This window comes from Brachyhypopomus gauderio, unplaced genomic scaffold (genome assembly GCF_052324685.1).
Source record: "Brachyhypopomus gauderio isolate BG-103 unplaced genomic scaffold, BGAUD_0.2 sc40, whole genome shotgun sequence".
In the NCBI taxonomy this organism is placed as follows: domain Eukaryota; kingdom Metazoa; phylum Chordata; class Actinopteri; order Gymnotiformes; family Hypopomidae; genus Brachyhypopomus; species Brachyhypopomus gauderio.
The window spans coordinates 3,119,473-3,136,286 of NW_027506868.1; the positions used below are offsets into that span (position 1 = coordinate 3,119,473).

At 43.7% G+C, this 16,814-nt stretch overlaps 1 protein-coding gene across 7 annotated transcripts in view; it reads left to right on the forward strand.

Moving 5' to 3' along the window:
* The window catches only part of atp2b3a (ATPase plasma membrane Ca2+ transporting 3a), a 66,531-nt gene that overhangs the window by 10,542 nt on the left and 39,175 nt on the right, over positions 1–16,814 (forward strand). For all 7 annotated transcript variants that reach the window (XM_076985347.1, XM_076985346.1, XM_076985350.1 and 4 more), the window contains 8 exons: positions 120–362; positions 680–921; positions 2,316–2,550; positions 9,009–9,188; positions 9,595–9,682; positions 15,020–15,126; positions 15,246–15,437; positions 15,595–15,808. In XM_076985347.1, coding sequence (XP_076841462.1) covers positions 120–362; positions 680–921; positions 2,316–2,550; positions 9,009–9,188; positions 9,595–9,682; positions 15,020–15,126; positions 15,246–15,437; positions 15,595–15,808 — 1,501 coding nt within the window. The remainder of the gene's footprint in view (positions 1–119; positions 363–679; positions 922–2,315; positions 2,551–9,008; positions 9,189–9,594; positions 9,683–15,019; positions 15,127–15,245; positions 15,438–15,594; positions 15,809–16,814) is intronic.

Here is a 16,814-nt window from a genome sequence, read left to right on the forward strand (position 1 = left end):
CCAAGATAATCCACTAAAGGGGAGGCAGCCCATGTTCTGAGTGAGCGCTTATAACTAGTTTTTTATTCTAATTTCTAAATTTGTATATAAACTGTGTAATTGTGCATTTGTGGTCTTAGAAAATGATGAAGGATAATAACCTGGTGCGTCACCTGGATGCGTGTGAGACTATGGGCAACGCCACGGCCATCTGCTCAGACAAAACGGGAACGCTGACCACCAACCGCATGACGGCTGTGCAGGTGTATGTGGGAGAACGTCACTTTCAGGATATCCCAACACCACAGCACATCAGCCCACACACGCTGGACATGCTCGTCAACGCCATCTCCCTCAATTGTGCCTACACCTCCAAAATCATGGTGAGGAGCTTCTGTTCACTTGAGCCATGGCTGTGTGCAGTCTGCAGGGAGCGAGTTTTGTAATCTGTTGTTCACTTAATCCTGGCCACAGAGGTATTTGTAATCAGTCTACTTAGTTTTGCTCTCTCTAAATTCATCTTTACTGTACAGCAGAAATCAGTGGGTCCAGGTAATCAGATCACATGAACACGCTACTGTTGTGTATAGTGTGTAGTGAAACACCTGTATATACTCTGTCTGTCCCTGTACTAACTGTCCCTGCTGTGTCTGTCCCTGTTCTGTCTGTCCCTGCTCTGTTGGTCTGTGTTCCCCTGTAGGTTGCGGATAAAGAGGGAGGTTTACCCAGGCAGGTGGGCAATAAGACTGAGTGTGCTCTCCTGGGCCTGGTGCTGGACCTGAAGAGGGATTACCAGAGTGTACGAGAGCACGTCCCCGAGGAGAAGCTCTATAAGGTGTACACCTTCAACTCTGTGCGCAAGTCCATGAGCACCGTCATACAGCTACCAGATGGCGGCTTCCGCATCTATAGCAAAGGAGCCTCTGAGATACTGCTTAAAAAGTAAGTAAGTAAGTGTGTGTGTGTGTGTGTGTGTGTGTGTGTGTGTGTGTGTGTGTGTGTGTGTGTGTGTGTAAAGGCAGTGCTCTTTTTCTAATGTTGAACATTGTGCTCTTTTTAGGGTGATGTATTACTGTGTTGTGCTGAGTCCGTGGTGAATTATTTGAGCTGTAATGTATGTGAATAAGTACTCACAGGCACATGTTTGCTAGTGCAGATTTCTGCTGGGTATATCTCAGTGAAACTTCACCCACCTACATAGAAACACAAGATGAAAGAACATTGCTACTCCACTGTCCATCAGTCTGATGTTAGGCAATCACATTTACATTTACGGCATTTAGCAGACGCTCTTATCCAGAGCGACTTACAAAGTGCTTTGCATCTGATCACAGAATCACAGGTGGTTGTTGCATCAAGTGTTCAGCTGTCCGACACTGATGTTTGAAAACCACATGGGCATTTTTAAGCCTTTCATTAACGTATGTTTCATGTATGGATCATATATGGGGATACTATATGTTTTTCATTTCTGTTTTACTTACTACTGTAAACATGATTTCTCAACTGATCCTACCAGTGTGTTATATGCTGTGTATTGGAGCAACCCTTTGAAGGCAGTGACCTGTGTTGATGGAGAAGCAGACAGTGACCTGTGTTGATGGAGAAGCAGATAGTGAACTGTGTTGATGGTGACGCAGATAGTGAACTGTGTTGATGGTGAAACAGACAGTGAACTGTGTTGATGGTGAAGCAGACAGTGAACTGTGTTGATGGAGAAGCAGACAGTGAACTGTGTTGATGGTGAAGCAGACAGTGAACTGTGTTGATGGTGAAGCAGACAGTGAACTGTGTTGATGGTGAAGTAGACTTTCTCCTGCTGGTTCATCTCTGCAGTGCTCACTGGCCACGGATATTGCTAGTTAGAGAACCGTGTGTGTATTAGAGTTCCTCTGTGTAATGGCACATATTCAGTTTAATTTGTGAGAAGGTACATCACATACAATTTCTGTTTCCTTAATTATATGCAAATATTACAGATTTACAGATGAATTAATTATATTAAATATATTGTTTCAAGTTCTGCCTTTGATTACATGCTAATGTGATCTGATCATAATCCATATAAGTAGGGTAGAAGGAGTAGACCCCCCTCACAATAGTAACCCCACTACCGGCTATAGTAAACCCCCCCTGACTGTAGTAACCCCCTGACTGTAGTAACCCCCTGACTGTAGTAAGCCCTTGACTGTAGTAAGCCCTTGACTGTAGTAACCCGCTGACTGTAGTAACCACCTGACTGTAGTAATCACCTGACTGTAGTAACCACCTGACTGTAGTAACCCCCTGACTGTAGTAAGTTCTAACCAAGACTGCTATATTCTTGCTCCCTGCAGGTGTTCGTCAATCCTGTCCCAGGAGGGAGTAGTATGTCCATTCAGACCTAGGGACAGAGACGAGATGGTAAAGAAGGTGATTGAGCCAATGGCATGTGATGGTCTCCGTACCATCTGTGTAGCATATCGAGATCTTCCTGCAGACTCTGCCACAGCCTGGGACAACGAGGCTGACATCATCACAAACCTCAGCTGCATAGCAGTCATTGGCATCGAAGACCCAGTCCGGCCTGAGGTGAGCACTCACACTGACCAATACTCACATCTACTCGGCATTATAAAGCAAAACACAAGCAGTCAGATTACCTAGCACTAGTCAGACTATGTAACATACAGGCATTAGGATTACTTAGCACAGGATAGGCAGTCAGACTAATTAAAACACTATAATATAATTATAACATATATAGTAACATCATAACATGTATAACAACATATACGGTAACATAACATATATATAACATGACAACATCTATAATAACATTATATATATTAATATATATAACAACATATACAGTAACATATATATATATATATATATACAGTGGGGAAAATAAGTATTTAGTCAGTCACCAATTGTGCAAGTTCTCCCACTTAAAAAGATGAGAGAGGCCTGTAATTGACATCATAGGTAGACTCAACTATGAGAGACAAAATGTCAAAAAAAATTGAGAAAATCATTTTGTCTGACTTTTAAAGAATTTATTTGCAAATAATGGTGGATAATAAGTATTTGGTCACCTACAAACAAGCAAGATTTCTGGCTGTCACAGACCTGTAACTTCTTTTTTAAGAGGCTCCTCTTTCCCCCACTCATTACCTGTATTAATGGCACCTGTTTGAAGTCGTTAACAGTATAAAAGACACCTGCCCACAACCTCAAACAGTCACACTCCAAACTCCACTATGGTGAAGACAAAAGAGCTGTCGGAGGACACCAGAAACCGAATTTTAGACCTGCACCAGGCTGGGAAGACTGAATCTGCAATAGGCAAGCAGCTTGGTGTGAAGAAATCTACTGTGGAAGCAATAATCAGAAAATGGAAGACTTACAAGACCACTACTAATCTCCCTCGATCTGGGGCTCCACGCAAGATCTCAGCCCGTGGGGTCAAAATGATCACAAGAACGGTGAGGAAAAATCCCAGAACCACAAGGGGGGATCTAGTGAATGACCTGCAGAAAGCTGGGACCAACGTTACAAAGGCTACCATCAGCAACACACTACGACGCCAGGGACTCAGATCTTGCAGTGCCAGACGTGTCCCCCTGCTTAAGCCAGTCCATATCCAGGCACGTCTAAAGTTTGCTAGAGATCATTTGGATGTTCCAGAAGAGTATTGGGAGAATGTAATATGGTCAGATGAAACCAAAGTAGAACTATTTGGTAAAAACACAACTCGTCATGTTTGGAGGACAGTGAATGCTGAGTTGCATCCAAAGAACAACATACCAACTGTGAAGCATGGGGGTGGCAACATCATGCTTTGGGGCTGTTTCTCTGCAAAGGGACCAGGACGACTGGTCCGTGTACATGAAAGAATGAATGGGGCTGTAACGATGGGGTGGTACCATGATCAGGGGGCGGACGCACTGGTGCTGGAGAGCGGGACTCAATGCTACTAGACGTAGCCATACCGGCTAGCCGTATAGTGCCTACACGGATCGCTCTACTTTTAGGTGGCATTTTGAACAAGCAACGACATACAGACTACAGATAACTCACTGAAGAACACAACACATAACCAAATGAACTCAACAACTTATATTTATAAGAGGCACATAAAGACAACGAACACACCAAAACATACGACTAGGCAATACAAGGACACCGTGGTACAGAACCATATAAACCATACATCCAATACAATAAGACACAGGGAACATAGAACGCGTAGGATACATATAACTAAACACCAACTCGCAGGACAACAGATCGCTGGACTACAACACATAGAAACATGACTAAACCGACAATAAAACGTACACAACCCAAGGCGATATATGAATGAACCACAACGAAGAGAAATGTGACGAAACAGAAAAAACCTCACAACTGAAACTCGAACTAAGCGACACACAGCAAACTCACATTGACAACCACCGTATTATCATAAAACAAGCAAGACCTAACACATAACATACAAACAAGAGCAAGACTTAACTTTCACCATACGAACAGAAGTAAAACTTTCTACATCAACATGTAAACCTCAGCACTCGCAACATTCAGACTGAAACGTCAGACACTGACTTCACCATAAACATAGTGTGACGGGCAGGGTGAGCAACTCAAAAAGGAAGCGATCACGCCAAGTCTCAGGGAAAGAGGATGGTTTAATAGAAAGTGTGCAAACCAAAAACCCGTGCATTGTTCCAAATGAAGGAAATAATAACCAGCAGTCAACTGGTACAAAGACAAGACGTATATAGACGAACAAACGACCCTCAGGTGAGACGGATCACGGGTCCCGCCCACCTGAGGAACGAACATCACGTGACCAAAAACAGGACCGCTGCCGCTGTAACCGGGGGCGACCGGTAGGGGGACCCCCCCACAACGTGACAGACCCCCCCACCAAAGCCGCACTCCCCTCCGGATGTGCGGCTTACAGCGGCAGCACACAAAACACAACAAAGGGGCGGGAGGGCGGGGACAAGACAGGGACCCGTTCCCTGCCGTCCTGAGCTGAAACACAAAACACATAAGCTCCTCGTCACAGGACGCAGACAAGGCAGGGACCCGTTCCCTGCAGTCCTGGAGCTGAAAACATAAAACACACAAGTTAGCTCGCCTCCTGGGTGGGACCCTGGACCGACTGGGCCGTCAACAAGACGATAACCACGCCCCGGTCGGTCACAGGGCCCTCGCGCCCTAACCGGCCTTAGGCCGCTTAAGCCCCACTGCTGTGTGCGGACCGGGAGCACATGGCCCAACACACGTCACAGGTGTGGATGTGTGCAGGCCGCCACACTGGGGTGCGGCCACGGCTTCCACCAACCACCTCCCGAACCTACCTCCTCGCTCGGAGCTGACCCCTGCCCTTTCGCTAGGGGTCACCCCAGACTCCTGGGGAGTGAACCCCTCCCCGGGGCCCCTCATCTCAAGGTGGACTCCTCCACCTAACCCAGGAGCGCCAGAGACCAGGGCCCTGGCAATCCGCAACAGGGACACGCTGGTCACCCCGAGCTCGAAGGAGAGGGTCTCCTCCTGGAGACCCCACTAGGTCCGGGAGTACCGCAGTCCACCACCAAGAGCGACCTGCAACACATCACACACACACGCACACAGACAACACATAACACAAAACGCGCACTGCTCCGACCACTGACCCCCCTTTTACACAGGGGGGAAGGGACCCCTTCTTGGCATGAGGAGACACCCTGTCCTTACACCCCAGGCATCCTCCGCCTACAAAGGGGTACAGGGGCTCCTCTTTGCTCAGGGGTCCCTCCCAACCGGTCAGGTCTTCTGATGGAGCAGTGCCTTCTGAGCCACATGTCGTGGCTCAGGAACCCCATAGCTCCCCCCCAAAAACATATTTAGGGGGGGCCCCTCCGGGGAACAACAAAACAAAAAACACAGACACAACATTTAACATATACGCACCCAAGGTGCCCTCCGTGCCACATCCAGTGGCACGGGACCTCTAATGGGCCCCTCCCCACACACAGTGAAGAGGGGTGCAAGAGAGGAATTACATAAAACAAAGCACGCTACACTCTAGGACAAAACGAACACGCAAAGACAGAACACAAACAAACGGACAGGACCCACCGATGCGCACGCTCTGCGGAGCGTGACGCGCCTACTCCAGCTCTCTCTCCCTCACCGTTTTCCCCACGGGATCCGCAGATCTTGAGAGAGAGAGCTATACGCGAGCGGCTTGCGCGTCACGCCCACAGCGACGTGTCTCTCGGGCTCGCAGTCGCTCACCCCCGTCACCACGGGATATCGGGTGAGCGAGGCAAAAGGCACCGAGAGACCCTCGCGTCTAACGCGGTCTAGCTTGCGGCACGCACCGGTGGACCCGACTACATACACACACGAACACCACCAGCGAAACACACACCACGGCACACTCACACACTCGCTCACGTCCGCGTCGTTATTAAAACAAAACACTACAACGTACATACACACACACACAGACGATAACGGACAACGGACGTGCGCAATGTGAGGCACCGGTAGTTTCGCTGGGCGAGAGCGGAGTCTACCGGTCCCCAGCTCTAGTCACCGCCGTGTGATTTTACGGGTTTAAACACAAACAACATTTAAACACAGCGGGACGAGTGGGGACAGACTCAACACTCTCTCAGACAATACACGACAAACACACAGCACGTAGACAAACACTTACCACGAGACATGACCACGAACGAAGGAGAAAGCAAAGGAGACTGGCGGCTTCCGAAGGTGGCTGGTTATTCTGTGACGGGCAGGGTGAGCAACTCAAAAAGGAAGCGATCACGCCAAGTCTCAGGGAAAGAGGATGGTTTAATAGAAAGTGTGCAAACCAAAAACCCGTGCATTGTTCCAAATGAAGGAAATAATAACCAGCAGTCAACTGGTACAAAGACAAGACGTATATAGACGAACAAACGACCCTCAGGTGAGACGGATCACGGGTCCCGCCCACCTGAGGAACGAACATCACGTGACCAAAAACAGGACCACTGCCGCTGTAACCGGGGGCGACCGGTAGGGGGACCCCCCCACAACGTGACACATAGAAATGAAACATACAGGACTCGGACTTCAACAATCAACATTGACCCACACTGAATATCTGGAACACAAAGAATATATACAAACCCAAATGAACACAAACAAGCGACAGCTGAAACCAATGACAAAACGAGAGGCGGAACTAAACAGAAGACCAGTGGAGGAGGAGCTGGGCTAGACAGACAGGGAGGGGGCGGAGCCAGGAGTGACAGGTGCCATGTATTGTGAGATTTTGGGTGCAAACCTCCTTCCATCAGCAAGGGCAATGAAGATGAAACGTGGCTGGGTCTTTCAGCATGACAATGATCCCAAGCACACTGCCAGGGCAACAAAGGAGTGGCTTCGTAAGAAACATTTCAAAGTCCTGGAGTGGCCTAGCCAGTCTCCCGATCTCAACCCCATCGAAATAAAAGTCCGTGTTGCCCACTGACAGCCCCAAAACATCACTGCTCTAGAGGAGATCTGCATGGAGGAATGGGCCAACATACCAGCAACAGTGTGTGCCAACCTTGTGAAGACTTACAGAAAACGTTTGACCTCTGTCATTGCCAACAGAGGATATACAACAAAGTATTGAGATGAACTTTTATTATTGACCAAATACTTATTTTCCACCATTATTTGCAAATAAATTCTTTAAAAGTCAGACAAAATGATTTTCTCAATTTTTTTTGACATTTTGTCTCTCATAGTTGAGGTCTACCTATGATGTCAATTACCGGCCTCTCTCATCTTTTTAAGTGGGAGAACTTGCACAATTGGTGACTGACTAAATACTTATTTTCCCCACTGTAGAAGTGGTCTTCTGCATGATCAAAGCAAATGACTGGATCTTCCATTCATCATCTATAATATGAGCTGTCACACCAAGATAATTCTTGTTGCTAACAGAGGTCCAGTGATCCCAGTCAGAGACACATTTGTGGCGCTCTTCACAATAACCTGTTTTACTTCCCTTTCCTCATCATACAGCTGCTGGATTTTCTTCGACATTGTCTTTCTGGACGGCAGTTTGTAACTTGCATCAGTTGACGCAATTTGCAGCGCTTATCGTAAGCTTTTATATTCGACCACAGAGAGCGAACAACTCTGCAAATAATGTGACGCGTCAAGTATAAATGCCTCCGCCGCTCGCGCGAGGTGTGCAGAGTCGTGCACTACGGTCACTCGCAAAAGTTTAATCCAGTCTTAATGGTCCAATGAAGGTAATTTAAAAACCAGGACATTTCCTCACTTTAAAAAAACCCGAGAAGCCAGGGACAGGATGTGAAATACGGACATGTCCCGGGAAATACGGACGTTTGGTCACCCTATCGTACTAGGAATACATTTAGCAGCTAAGTTATCATTACTGACCTGCGCGTTAGCCCCAACATGTTTTCCGTTGAGGTGGTAACAAAGGGTGGAAGTGCTCCTGTGATAAGCTAACTCCTTCCTGCAGAAAGTGCAAATAACACTATTTGTGTTTGTACTTCCATTTGGAAGTTTCTTATATTTAAATTTCCCATCCACCAGTGTAGCCTCTTCAGTCATCTCCATCATGCTCATCTTATTGTGCATCCATATAATCTGTATGCCTGGACCTCGGGCACTGAGAAACATTCCAGAGAATGCGGAGAAGCAGTGGCAGCACAGTGGCAGCACAGTGGAGTGTTGCGTATGATAAGCTGAGGCTGCGCAGCCTCCACTGCAGTCCATCTCGGCAACGCAATCATTCTTTCTCATGCTGTACGCACGCACAAGAACATTATTCGTTTTTTTCTATACTGTATTTACGATCAAAGTGTATCTAAATCTAGGGTCATGCTTAACGATGAAAACTGCTTTACGACGGACTTTTCAGTCTCTAACCACGTCATTAAGCAGGGACTCACTGTATAGCATATATGATAACATACATGAGCTATATGAGGGAATGATTATAACCCAGACTGTAAGGAGACTTTTTGCCTTCCAATCAGGTACCAGATGCCATCAGGAAGTGTCAGAGGGCTGGCATCACCGTTCGCATGGTAACAGGTGACAACATCAACACGGCACGTGCCATCGCTGCGAAGTGTGGCATCATCCATGCTGGAGACGACTTCCTGTGCATGGAGGGGAAGGACTTCAACCGGCGAATCAGGAATGAGAAAGGAGAGGTCTGCCTGTTATCACATTGCTCTAGATACAGTGTGAATCCACAAACAAAAAAGAAGACACGTTATTCGAGTTAGAAAACCCTGTCCATTATCCTCTATAACAGCAGGAAATAGCTTTAGATCTGCCTTTTCTCTCCTTAGTAACAATATCACTAAAACATCATCTTTACACAGTATGTATGTGTAATGCTCAGTGGGAGGGGCTATGTTGTGTGGTGAGAATGCACGTGGGAAGTCAATGGATGTGAGGTGGACTCAGTGGGAGTGGTCTAGAGGACTCAGTGGGAGTGGTCTAGAGGACTTGGTGGGAGTGGTCTGATGGACTCAGTGGGAGTGGTCTGGTGTACTAAATAAGGCTTGTAATCACATTGTTGTCAGTGTTATTACTGTAAAATGTTCCTTGCAGGTTGAGCAGGAGCGTATTGACAGACTCTGGCCTAAACTGAGAGTGTTGGCGCGTTCTTCTCCCACAGACAAACACACACTAGTCAAAGGTAAACGCACCTATAACCTCTACCCACTGATTATTGTATTTTCCGGACTTTTTTTCCCACGCTTTGAACCATGCGGCTTATACTGAGGTGCGGCTTTTCTGTAGATTTTCCTTCACCCATCAGGGGGCGGAGCAGAAAGTGAATCAGGTGGTAGATCAAAGTTGTAAATCAAAGAAGAAAGTGCTCAATTTCATTTAGCACATGCAAGCAGCAGGCACAACGGAGAAATCTTTTCAAACCAACATGTGCCAAATTCCGACTCCCCTCATTTGCACACGCATAAAGATGCTACAGATGATATTCGGGAGTTACAGTTACTATAACTTAGTTCAGGGGTGCCCAGTACGTTGATCGCGATCTACTGGTCGATCGCGAAGGAAGTATGGGTAGATCGCATGACATTAAATAGTAAGGGATGAATGACAAAAAGAGATGAATGACAGGCTATCATCCATCTGCACTGACGTTTGTCTTTTGATTGACATACAGGGTAGCCAATAGGACGTCTGCACTTTTGACACCCTACACTGTAAAAAAAATCCTAATTTTATGGAAAATAACTAAATATTTCAATGTAGTTTAACATTTTTTTCCAATTGTATACAAAAACTGTAAAATTACAGACATTATTTGTAATTTGACAAAATATCTTTTATTTTAAGTATTATGATAATAATTACAAGTTACATGCTTTTCTCTTTTTTTACAGAGAAAATACAGTATTATTTATACGATATTTTTCTGCTTTCTTAAATTATATACAGATTCATGTACAATTACAGCAATTATCTGCAATTAAACATTCGGTTGATTATATGAAGGTTTATGTCTGTAAGAACAAAAAAGTTTTTTTCTCTGTTATTTTAATCAAAATCTTATTAACTTGTATTATCTAATGTCTTTTGGCGATGTGTTTAGTTGTTTGGCACTGCTGGTTTAAACATGATTTTCAATGTCAGAAATGAATGGGGTTTTTATAGTATTAGCTTACATTTAGCAATACTCGTATTTTGATTGTTAGGTGTCCTCGTAATTCAGAGGATCCATTGATGTTCAGGAGAAAAATCAAAACATATAGGGTCCGGACATATTAATTTGCCACAGAACGTGATGGTAATTGATTTGACAAAGAAAAAAAAAACCTTTTCTGCAATTGAAAATCATGATTATGCTCATTTTTATGATGACTACAGAATGAAGAGTGACTTTCAGACATTTCTAAACACTGGGTCTATACTTGAACATAACCAAGGAAATAACCTGTAACACACTGAGAGACAGATGAACTGATATACTGGTAGACGTACATTTTAATGGAACAGGCTTTTAAGTCTAATTTGCTAGGAACATCGCCGACTATTCTATCGCTAATTAAATTTTGGGTGGCAGACATTAATGGGGTTTTAAAAAAAATCCGCCTCTATCACATTCTGTGGTGGCTGAATATTGTACCGTCAGCCATTGTACAGACCTCCCAGCAGGCCCCGCGGTGAGTTCCCCCTGTTTCCCTGGATGTGTGTTGTATGTGCGTTAGTGTTCCCCCTACCTTTAGTGTGTTGCTTATAAAATAACAGTTCACTTACATTGGTGTCATGGCTCATTCTTGTCCTTCTGACTTGAAGCCGTTACAACATGTAATGAATAGACTTAAAACTGCAGTTTTTTGTCAAAACCTTTCCAGATTAATGGAGAAAATAAAATCTTAATTAATATTAATTTAAGATTTTTAAATTTAAATCTTAAAATTAAAATTAATCTTGCAGCTGCATTGTAATAAATTGTAATTGTAATAATTCAGTTAAAAGTTGTAAAACAACGATATTGCTCTGCAAAAATATTAGTGCTGTCACTTTTTAAAAGTGCTAAATCATAATAATCCATGAAAAATCTGTAAAATAACGGTATTTCTCTGCAGAATGTTTAATGAATTTTTCTGTAAATTTATAGTTTTTCCACTTAATTTAAATCAGGGTTTTTTACTTTAAAATTAAAGTTTTTGTTTGGCAGCCGCTGCTGCCAGTAATTTACCGTTTTTTAGGGTTTTTTTTAGTGTACGTATGAGCGTTAAACCTTGTTTAAAGCGCTAACTTGTTAGCTTGCTGCATAGCTAGCCTCCGATTCATTTAAACAAAATACAACAAAGGGTATAAAAATGAGTGCCATAGCTGGTCAGAGTAAGAAGCTTAAAACCTACCACTTCATACAGAATGGGAGGAGGACTTCACTATGTCATAAGTGTGTTTGCCTCATCTGTCAGTGTGCCGTTGCTATTCCAAAGAAGGGAAATGTGGAGCATTTTCGGACTGTTCAAGTATCATTTCGGGTGTCACTTCATTGTTAAACACAAGACGTCCTTCCAATGGAGATGATAAAAGAGGCATTTGTTGAATGCGCTGATTCCTTGTTCCGAGACTTTAAAAACAAATCGGAAATATTATCTTCAATCAAAGCTCTCCAGCTATCGAGGAATACAGTCACACGGCACTCTGAAACCATGGCCGAGGATTTGACCCAGCAACTTTGGAAGGATATTGTGAGTGTTTCTCGCTACAATTAGCCATACTTTAAAATACTTTATAAATATAAATAAATAAAATACCTTATTTATCCTAAAAGGAAAAGAAAAGAAACAGTACACAATATTAAATTGTAGTAATAATAATAACAAATTATGATAATATAGAAGAAACACATTTGATTCGCATTTTTATTGTAGGTAGATAATTTTGCCTTGGTCATCTTATAACTTTGCCTTGGTCAACCCCTGACTTAGTTAATTGAGCACTCTAGTTTTGTCCTAACTAGGTATTTAGACATAATACTGCTGTAATACTGTGAAGTCGTGGTCAGAGGTGAACTTCGGTATAGCCAGTGTGTATTTTATTTAAAATAATGAACACCCTTGAGCCAGTGTGGCTTTGGACATAGATAATGCCGTGCCGTTTGCTGTGATGGATAATTAAAGTTTAGCTTTTATTTATGCATAGAAACATAAATCAACAATATAATCTGTAGCGTATTTATGCGCAGATAAACGAGGGGAGTCGGAATTCGACAAAACACCGGCTGAAAGCCAAAACTGTCGCACATGAAATGCTACTGGCACCGTTCAGTTCTGATCAGTTCAACTGATCAGTTCAGTTAAATGTACAGTGAGTCCCCGCTTAACGATGGGGTTAGAGACTTAAAAGTCCGTCATAAAGCAGTTTTCGTTGTTAAGCGTGACCCTAGATTTAGATACGCTTTGATCGTAAATACAGTATAGAAAAAACTAACAATGTTCACGTGCGTGCGTACAGTGTGAGAAAGAGGGATCGCGTTGCCAAGATGGGCTACGGTGGAGGCTGCACTGCCTCAGCTTATCGTACACAACACTCCACAACACTCCACTGTGCTGCCCCTGCTCCTCCACACACCGTGTGAAATTAAAAAAAGTCGGTCGTAAGTCCAGTCCGTCGTTAACCAGACTCATCATTAAGGGGGACTGTATTCAGGGTAGTAGATATATGCGGCTTATAGCCCGGTGCGGCTTATACAACATTTTCCATTAAAAAAAAACTTGGTAGGTGCAGCTTACATTGAGGTGCACTCTATAGTCCAGAAAATACGGTACATAAGCTTTACTCTGTTCTTACCCAACCCACTCTTCAGGACACAGTTGTTCTTATCTTAAACTATATGTGTGTGTGTTTGTGTGTGCGTGTGTATCTATTAGAGGTGTCTTCAACTAAGGATTTTCATAGTCGAATCTGATTTGTCAGATTTTCCCTTTAGTCGACTAATAGTCAAATCTGGGGTTTTTTTCTAGAGCACCTTAAATGGGATCCCGTTCTCATTCATTCTCATTTTCCACTTCAAAGTAAAAACCTAAAACACTCAGATAAATTAAAACATGATAGGTTGGCTTTAGTCAGCTTTTATTTATTTATTTATTTACTTATTTATTTTTTTATAACGTTTATTAACGTTAGAGAACATTAACAAAAAAAAGTCACCGTCAGTGCGCAATGCGCATATCGAACTGTCAGACAGGCACTGTGCAAAATGTCAAAAATATTTTAAATAAAATATGCCTGCCGGAAAATATAAAAATTGCCACACAACAACAAAAAAATTATAAGTAAAGGTTCAAGTAACAGGGTTTAAATGCAAACAACAACAACAAATGTTTATAGGCCTACTTGCCAAGATGCACCGCGACGAGATGACACGACACGACCGAAATGACAAATGGCTGAACTGTTTTTTTTTTTCGCTTTACGCATTTTAAATGGTATGCCATGTTGGTTGTTGTTGTGTGAAATGAAAGACGTTGATGACATAACTTGCACTTTACTTTGTTTGATTCATCTTTATCTTTTTCAAAATACTCCCACACTTTTGAAGTTTTTTTTGTAACCATTATAATCTCGGCAGATGCTGACTATCCTGTAGCGTGTTCAGCTCCGCTCATTTGGATTGTGCAACTGGAGGGCGTGATTTATTAATTTGTAGTAAGGAAAATGCCTATTGTTAATGCGCACACATTTAAAAATATTTATTAACTGAAATTAGGATGATTTTATTTGACAAAAGGCTATATATAATGAAAACAAAGACATTTCATGTAACAACTAATGCAGTCAGAATGGTACATTCGACTATGATGTTCATAGTCGACATAGTCAACTACAGTGGTAACTCGAGATACGAGTTTAATCCGTTCCAGACCCGTGCTCGTATCTCGAACTGCTCGGTTCTCGAAGCAATTTAACAATGTATTGTATTTGGTTCCGGTCCTTAAAAAAAGTCACAAAACTAGCGTAAATGTGGAAAAAAAGACATGTTCTTTATTAATAAAGGCACACGCAACATGTATAATTAAACAATACGTACAGTAACTTCACCGGTACACACGTACGTACATGCTGAACAATAGAAATTACCGTAACAGAGAACATGTTTAAACTGTAAAAATTACGTACACACATCACATTACCTAAACTTAAAAAGTTGCTTAAACACTCACTCGTTGGTTTTAGGACTTTTGGGTGAACTTTCGGCATGTTCACTCAGATCTGTTTTTTTTTCATTAAAAATCTGTCCAACGAGGTTTGTTTCTTTGCGAGGAGTAGTCGCTACAACAGTATTGAAATACAGTACTGTACTGCCACCTAGTGGTTCATGCTCGTATCTCGAGCGTGCACTCGTATGTCGAACAGAAATTTTGCTCGTCTCGGTGCTCGTATCTTGGATTGCTCGTATGTAGAGCAGCTCGTATCTCGAGGTACCACTGTATAGTCGAAACAGCGACTATTGCAGGTCACCCCTAGTATCTTTGTTTGTGTATTTGTTCAGGTATCATAGACAGCACCATTGGAGAACAGAGGCAGGTAGTAGCAGTGACGGGTGATGGTACCAACGATGGTCCTGCCCTGAAGAAAGCTGATGTGGGCTTCGCCATGGTGAGACCTCTAATCCACTCTCTCCATTAGTGCTCTGAGGGTGAGACCTCATCTTCTTTAGTGCACAAGAGGGTTGTTATTGTGTGTTCGTGTGTGTTCATGTGTGTGTGCACTTACAGGGCATTGCGGGGACAGATGTAGCAAAGGAAGCGTCTGACATTATTCTAACAGACGATAACTTCAGCAGCATTGTGAAGGCTGTGATGTGGGGCCGCAATGTGTATGACAGCATCTCCAAGTTCCTCCAGTTCCAGCTCACCGTCAACGTGGTGGCTGTAATAGTGGCCTTTACCGGAGCCTGTATCACCCAGGTACAGCTACAGATACTACACACACACACACACACCCACCCACCCCCACACACACAAACACACAAACAAACTATTTATTTATACATTAAACCTGTGTGTGTGTGTGTGTGTGTGTGTGTGTGTGTGTGTGTGTGTGTGTGTGTGTGTGTGTGTGCAGGACTCTCCCTTGAAGGCAGTGCAGATGTTATGGGTAAATCTGATCATGGACACATTTGCATCTCTGGCTCTGGCCACTGAGCCTCCCACGGAAGCCCTGTTGCTAAGGAAACCCTATGGCCGCAACAACCCCCTCATCTCAAGAACCATGATGAAGAACATTCTGGGACACGGTGTCTACCAGCTCACCATCATCTTCACTCTGCTGTTCATTGGTACATCTTTTAGAAGGACTTTGCAGACACAAAGATAAGCAATTCATATCCATATGTCCAGTTTATGGTACACCATGCAAATTATTCCACCATTAACACTAAGACAGCTTTCCACATTCTGTTTCCTGTCAGTCACTGGTATTTCACTAACATTTCATATTTAGATAACTTGGAATCACTTGAAGTTCCCAGTTCTGCTGCACCTCTCACATGTCTCTGTGTGTACACTGCTCCCACCAGCGTCTTGCACATTTCCTCCAGATGTGGCACTGACTCAGGGTCTGCTGTGCACAGCCTGCATTTGGAGTGGTGGGATGCACTACTGTTTCCTTTGACTTAGTGCTTAGTGCTGGTTCTGGTGCTGCTGTGATTGGAATCTCTTTCAGTCCTGCTATTGGTAGGATCGTTTTATACTTGTTACATCCTTCCTTACAGTCGGCCATGACAATACATATGTTGTTCTGTCTGGTCATGGAGTCCTGGTGGACTGCTCTCTCTCTCTCTGTTAAGTGGTGCCTTGAGCCTCTGGTGTTGTTACCAGTCCCCTTCTGAGTAGTAAATAGTGACTTGTTCATTTATTCTTCTAGGCAAACATGGATTGTTTCAGTAGCCACTTGGCATGGCCTATGTCAGGGACAGAGGTTGCCCTGTTCTTCACGTGTGTGACCTGCTGTTGAACATGTGTGGTTGTACTGCAGAGTTCTGCTCTGGGTCTCTGAGCCACTGAGCTATGGGGATGTAGCCCCTTCTCCTGTATGTCCTCCCATGCTGATTTGTTTCAGCTCTTGGTGGATCCAAGCACAGGTTCTGTTCACGTTGTTCTTGTGGTCAAGAACATGTGCATCACTTGTGCATCTCTGCAGTCTGGGTGGCAGCACTGTTAACCTGTGTTAGCAGATGCTTCACCGCTGGGCTGCCCATCATATTTCTGCTGTAGTCATGTACCATCATGATCGTTGTTCCACTCTGCAGCTCTGAGGGGAACACTGAAAGTGTTTTGTAGCAT